A 6314-nucleotide genomic window follows, 5' to 3' on the forward strand; every position below is an offset into this window, starting at 1 on the left:
GGAGGAGCTGGCGCGTTTAACTGCTGAGGAACGGGTCCAGGGATTCCGGTAGTGTTTTCAGCTCCCTGAAAAGGATGTAGGTGTGTGTTTTTCTAGAAGTTGTCAGGCAAGTTCACGTTGGACTTTTGTAAAACGCTGAGATGAGCCGCTGAAGTAACTGGCCAACCTTCCCTCTTGCTTGACTGAGGGTTGGGTTCAGCCCCGAAGTGGTAAGAGAGATTTGTTTTAAAACCGCGTGAGCTCAGGGAAGGGACAGCAGCAACTCCAGATAACTGGATGTGCGTCTCTTTGGGAGAATTTCCATTTTATGTACTGACAGGATTTTATTTGAAGCCGTTGCCCTGAGTGTTTCTTTCCAGCAAGCAGAACTGATGGCCCGAGGAGCTGAGCTGCTCTCGGAGCTTGTGGTGCTGAGCTGACGCTACTCAGGGTTGTTCTTGCACTGACTTGCTATTTCATAAATGGAAAATGGGATGAATTTTTAGAGATCAAGCAGCGCTTATTTAAGATGTTAGCAGAAGAGGCAGTGCAGGGATGATAGGTGCCGTTTAGGGGAGCGGCTCTGTAATCCTCACCTGTCGTGGTGGTGGTCGCCTACAGAAATACGGTGCTGCCGGCAGCCAGCACGGTCCGGCTGCTTTTGGAAGGACCATGCTCTGATCTCGAAAGCGGTGATTCCAAATAAATAAACCTCCTCAAGCGGTTTGCCAAAGCAATTATAATTATTAACCCTCAGTAGCGCAGTGCAGAGATTAAGGGGTGAATGTAGGATTTCCTTAGCGTATTGTAACGATTAGGAAGAAGTGTTTGAGTACTGGAACAAGAAGTGTGCTTTTTTTCTTTTAAACTTAATTAAATTCCTTAATTAAGCACTTTCAAAAACGTTACACACTGGGAGATAGCGACCTGTTAGCAGAGTAGGTCTCGTATCGCTGCCACGTTCTCCAAGTCCAGTGCGTGCATCCCGGCCAAGAGCACCAACCCCTCTTGCCTCGTGTCCACGAGGGCCGTTGACGTTTCTTAGCTCGGCTGAGCGCCGTTGGCTTGAAGGAAATCCTATAATCTGACCAGTGACAGTGGGCACAACCGCTTGCTTTTCGCTTTCTGTCTCAGTTTCGAATTTCCCATTTCCTGTAGCCTTATGCCCAATATGTCGCAGTGACATCCACGGGTCGTCGATGCTGACCCTTAGGAAAGCTTGGGTTGAACTGGTGCTGTAAACAGATAAAGAAGCTTCTAATTGTCCCATCTCCTTCGTGTTCCATGGTCAAAAAGCTCTTCCTTTTGGGTTTTAAGTTGCACTCACTTGGTGTCTTAACTTATTTCAGAAATAACTCTGGGGAAGAAAGCTCCTTATCTGGGTTCAATAACGTTGCAGTGTTGTCCTTACAGCGTTGTTTTCCAGTTTTGGATTAAGATTGACCTCACCCGGTGCTAACGTGTCCCTTGATTTCTTGCAGATACTTCAGCTTCTGGGCCAACAGTTGTAGAAAACGGTGACCACGGGATAGAAGATCAGCACACAGGTACGTGCTTGTTGTCTGACGCAAACGCACCCACTGCTTTATTTGTTTTTGGACAAGTAAAACTTGGTTGTGACCAAATGCATCTTCTTTCGGAGTCTTATTTCTTCGTAGGTGGTTGCTTTCATGTTTGGTTTGCTGTTTTGGGTTTTTTTAGAATGATCTTTTTAAGGACTTTGAAACCGAATAGAACTTCATTCTCTTTTGGGTTTGCAACCGCTTATTTGCACTGAGCCTTATTGTACACTTTACCCGTGGGCAGTGCTGGGAAGGCACTGACACCTCCCTGACTCTCCAGTGACTCTGCAGGGTTCGTAGCTGGGCTCTACCCCAGCCTCCGTGACTCCTGTTCCCCACGAGACTGACCGTGATGTTTCTTCTCTGAGTACACGTCCCTCAGTGCAGCTTTCTTCCATTCGCTTCTTCTTAGCTGCTGCTGAAATCACGCTGCCTTTGTGGGTCTGCAGCTTCTCCTTCCGCCCCCAAAACCCGTCTGTAAATACCTCCTAATATTTGCTTTAGCAGTGTCAGAGCTGGAAATGGAGTTTTTCCGAACCTTTTCCCAAAGGATTGCTTTCTCTGCAAGAATCCTGTCGGGACTGAGGCACACCGACATTTCAGCGTGTGAGGGATCTGGAAAAGAATCGCTCTTTCCAATCGGCCCAGCGTTCGCCTGATTTTAGCAGTTACATTTAATGACACACGCCACTTCCCTTTTATGAGACTTTCTTACTCCAAATCGGGTTTCCTGCCAAATCCCAAGCGCGACTGCGCGCGTGAGCCAGGGGCTTTTTTCCTGTGGCGGCGAGGAGGGTGTGGGCTCTGACAGAGCGGACTCTAGCGTGGCTGATTTTTCTTGAGGACGAAATATTCCAGAATCACTTGTCATCCTGGCATCGGTAAGAGCTATTTTCGGTCTCCCTCTTCACAATCTGCAGCTGGGCTGTAGCGGTGCGGTCATTGCTGAGAGGGTTTGGATGTTCCCAGCGTTAGCATCCCCGCTGGTCTACAGGCGCAGCCCCAAGAAGGAAAAAACCCTAAATCCAGGAGGTAGCGATGGACGTATGGGAGTGGGAGACAGATGAACTAAACCCCTCTTTGGGTTTTTCTGTTATAGTTCTAGCACTCCACATTCAGAACGTGAGCAAGCCTCCTGCTCTCGTTGAGAGGGGGAATGTAGAAATGGATCTTTGCGCTTAATTCGCCGTTGTAAATCTAGTCAAAAGGAAGCCGTGCATCTTTTACAATTTAGTGTAAAACTGAAATTAAGAAAACTTCTGAACTGTCCTAAGGATGCTTCCCCTCTTTTTTCTTTTTAAATACATATAACGAAAAGGAGATAGAAATAAAATCAGATTTACGATACTCCAGGTAGGACTAATTAAATGCTTGGGATTCTTTTATCGAGCTTCTGAATTGTGTTTAAAATTTTCTTGCTGCTTATTTAATGCCAGCCTTCTGGAGGCTTAACTCTTCAGACACTAAGGGCTAACATCCTTGATCAAAGATACTTTTATGTGTCTGAAGGTTTTTAATTTATTAATATGTTCCGTCTTTGTGGGGTAGAGTCGGATTTGTTTTCCCCCTTGTTAAAGGCTGTCTAAAAGTGACATCAAAGCGGTAGGAACAGCACGTCGAAGGATGAAGAGTCGCAGGCATCACGTTAATTAGGTTTCCCGGAATAACAGACCATTCGTGCGACACAGCTACTTCACGGGCTCTTTCCCCCTGCCCCCTTTTGCGTGGAATAGTCGGAATATCTGTGCATACACACAGGGGAGAGCCAGGGAGAAATGCTGATTTTCCATCAGGTCGTGGGACATCTTTTCAGAGTTGAAGAACAGAAGTACAGGCAAGTGGTTCCAGCCCGGAGGCCGGGCTTGACTTCATAGTGCCGGGTCCTGCTGCTCGGAGGTGGGGCTGCCTAAAGCCCTCGGTCCCTGGCCCGAAGCCACCTTCACTTTGGAGCTGGTTTATTTGTTTTCAGCTCCTTCTGCTCCCTGATGTGCCTCTCTCGAAAGCTGCACACCCAGAAGAATCATTTCTGGGTTGGAGCCGGAGGAGGTGAGAGAGGACTAAGGAAGTGATGCTCAAGGAAACCAGCGTTTTGCTGCAAAAAGCCGTGTTAGGAGGTGCAGAAAGAGCTTTTAGAAGTGGAGCTGTGCTCCAGTTGGATTCTGAGGCAGACTTCAGGGGAGCTCTTGGGGAAAGATGTAGTTCAGCCACGTGAAGATGCAGGTTTCTGCTTATCTCTCTGGTCTAGATGACAGGAAGCACCGCTACGCATCTTTTTTTTCACCTGTCAAATAAAACAAGGTGATGACTTGCAAACATTCTGTGTGTGCAACACTATCTGCAGACATCTGGTGTATGTGTGTGCAGAGGCTGGAATCAGCCAGGTCTGAAATCTTAGCGCCGGTTCGGCAGCCCGCTCCCCTCCTGCCCGGCTGCCCCGCTCCGAAACGCCCCAAATGTGGGAGATGGCACAAATCCAAAACTAATGCAGCTCGAGGGCAAAGCCCTGGGAATTATTTTTATTCCAGCGGTGCTGCGTTTAAACCGTTGGTGCAGGAAAAATCTGGATGCTTGACTTGATGTTGGCTGAAAGTCCAAACCTGAAAGGGAGCGCCTGGCCCCTCCTCTGAAGGATTTGGTTCTTGGCTGAGTCCGCTGTGGCGATTGCATGTCTGATTTGTGAGCTTTTGGGGTTGGTTTTGTTATTTTATTTTTTATTTGAGCTGGGAGCTCTGGCTTGGGTACTCAGCACATGGACCGAAACTCTCTCTGTTAATCCTGTTCTTCCTTATAAGGCTGAGCAGAGGAGCGGTTGGTGCAGCGGCCGGGGGAAGCTGCGCGCATTTGGTGCGACTCAGCGGCTCCGCGAGGGCGCGGGGCAGGTTGCTAACAGCTCACAGTCACTGACGGCACGCGGGTGGTGGGGTAGGGAGCGAAACCTCTGACTTCCGCAGTGAGAAGGTTAAGGGGTGGTTAGTAAACCTCTCACAGCAGGTTTAAAACAATAAAAAAAAATATGCCTGATTTTTGAACGATGCAACTTTTTGCACCTCCTTCTTGCAGGATATTTGCCTAGAGTTCAAAGGAATATTATGTATTTTTTTTTAAAAAAAGACAAATTTCTGGAAAGAAATCCACCAAGGCGGATTGTGTGGTTTAATCTGGGTACCCCTTGTTCCAAGACCCTGTTGGTGATGGTGCTGGAAGCTGAGCAGGACCCCAGGGCAGTATGGCTGCCGGTGGCCCTGCTTTCCCTGGCGGGGCTTTCTCCGCAGCCGGCATGCGTGTCGTTCTCTCGCCTGAGACTGGGTCATGGAATTACTTTTGCCTCCATTTTTTCAGTGCAAATTGTGCTCTCAAGCAGCGTCCGGAGCTGCTGCTCTCTCGCTGGCAATTGGTCGCTAATCCCGGTTCCTCGCGGCTGATGCCTGCGCAGGCGATCGCTGTCGTGCCGCAGCGTCAGCGGGGAGGTGTTTTCAGACGCTCCTAAAAGCGAGATTCCACGTGTCTCCGATCTGGCTTTCGGCAAATCTCCTGGCGGCACTAGATGAACGATTGCTGGTTGTGCAGTGTGCTACCTGAATGTCCATGTTTACTAATCACTTGCGCTTTTCTGCCCCTCTCCCCGTCCCGTTTCCCTCTCCCGCCTCTTCTCCTCTCTTCTATTTTCTCCTCCTAGAAGCCTAGAGTGTCTCCTAACACTGGGGCTGCCACTGCCACGAGACCAGTGTACTTTTCCACCTGCCATTACACTTCTAACATCTTCAGCATTTTGCAAAGCCCTTGCTTTACCTCCTTGGACTTTACGTGTAGAAGAAGCCAAAGGGTCGCTGTGCTGTCGGCCGATCAGCCCTCCTCCTCCTCCCTCTGTGCTCTGCAGTGCTTGTTGAAACCCTCCTTTCTTTGTGTAAGCACACTCGGGCGTGATGGTGTCTAACCGCGCTATTTCAGCACTCCCACCAGGTTTTAAAGCACGACTCCAGCTCCATTTTGAGTTCAACCACTCTTTAATTTAATTTATATCCTTTTTTTTTTTTTTGATTTTTTGGTCATGGACGCTTCGTAACAGAAGGCGTGACATCCAATTTAAAGTTGTGCTTTTGTAGCGGATGGGTCCACCGTGACTGCAGCTCCTTTCCCTTCTCCCCGTAATCACCTGGTAGAATAATGCCTGGTTGTACCTACCTTTACCCTTCCCGCTTTGAAACCTTCTCACATGAGGTTGTTATTTTGAGTAACGTTGCCTTCTACAAGACAGGTGTTCACACTCACTGTACGGGCTTGAGAAACAGGTTAGGAAAAAAGGTCTCTATCGAGGTGTGAGCGGATTGTCTCCGATTCATGAGGGGCTGGTTATGGTGCTCAAGCACTTCCCATCAACTTGGAATATAAAGGATAATGACCAAGCCCAAATTCCTGCCTCTCTAAGCTCTTCCGCTGCCGTGCCGCTTCCTGCCAGCCTGGGAAGTAAGAAAGAAAATTGCCTTTTCTGTAACTTCGCACCTCGAGCTTCGCCGTGGGGACGGCAGCCTCGGATGAAATTTTACCTGCCGCGAGAAGTAATCTGCCCTTTCCCTCATGGAGAGAAACAGAAGGTCAAGGACTAAATAGTTAAATCCATGCTGGAACAACTCCAACAGTCCAGCAACGGCCCGTTTTGAGTTTAAACAGAGGTGCGGGAGCTCAGGAGGTTTGTTGCAGCCCCTGCAAAGCTGGCCAGACACGAGGGTGTTAGTCGGTGCCGTGCGGCGGGTGAAAGGCGAAAGGAGGAAGCGG

The 6314-nt window shown here is 48.9% G+C and overlaps 1 protein-coding gene across 1 annotated transcript in view; it reads left to right on the top strand.

The window, feature by feature from the left end:
• Positions 1-1526, top strand: part of LOC104276698 (microtubule-associated protein 4-like) — a gene marked incomplete at its 3' end in the record, with an annotated part of 8741 nt that extends 7215 nt beyond the window's left edge. The window contains exon 2 of the mRNA XM_009873110.1: positions 1461-1526. Within this exon, the coding sequence (XP_009871412.1) occupies positions 1461-1526 (66 nt within the window). The remainder of the gene's footprint in view (positions 1-1460) is intronic.
• Between the last annotated feature and the right edge of the window lie 4788 nt (positions 1527-6314).

This window comes from Apaloderma vittatum, unplaced genomic scaffold (genome assembly GCF_000703405.1).
Source record: "Apaloderma vittatum isolate BGI_N311 unplaced genomic scaffold, ASM70340v1 scaffold22287, whole genome shotgun sequence".
Classification (NCBI taxonomy): Eukaryota; Metazoa; Chordata; class Aves; order Trogoniformes; family Trogonidae; genus Apaloderma; species Apaloderma vittatum.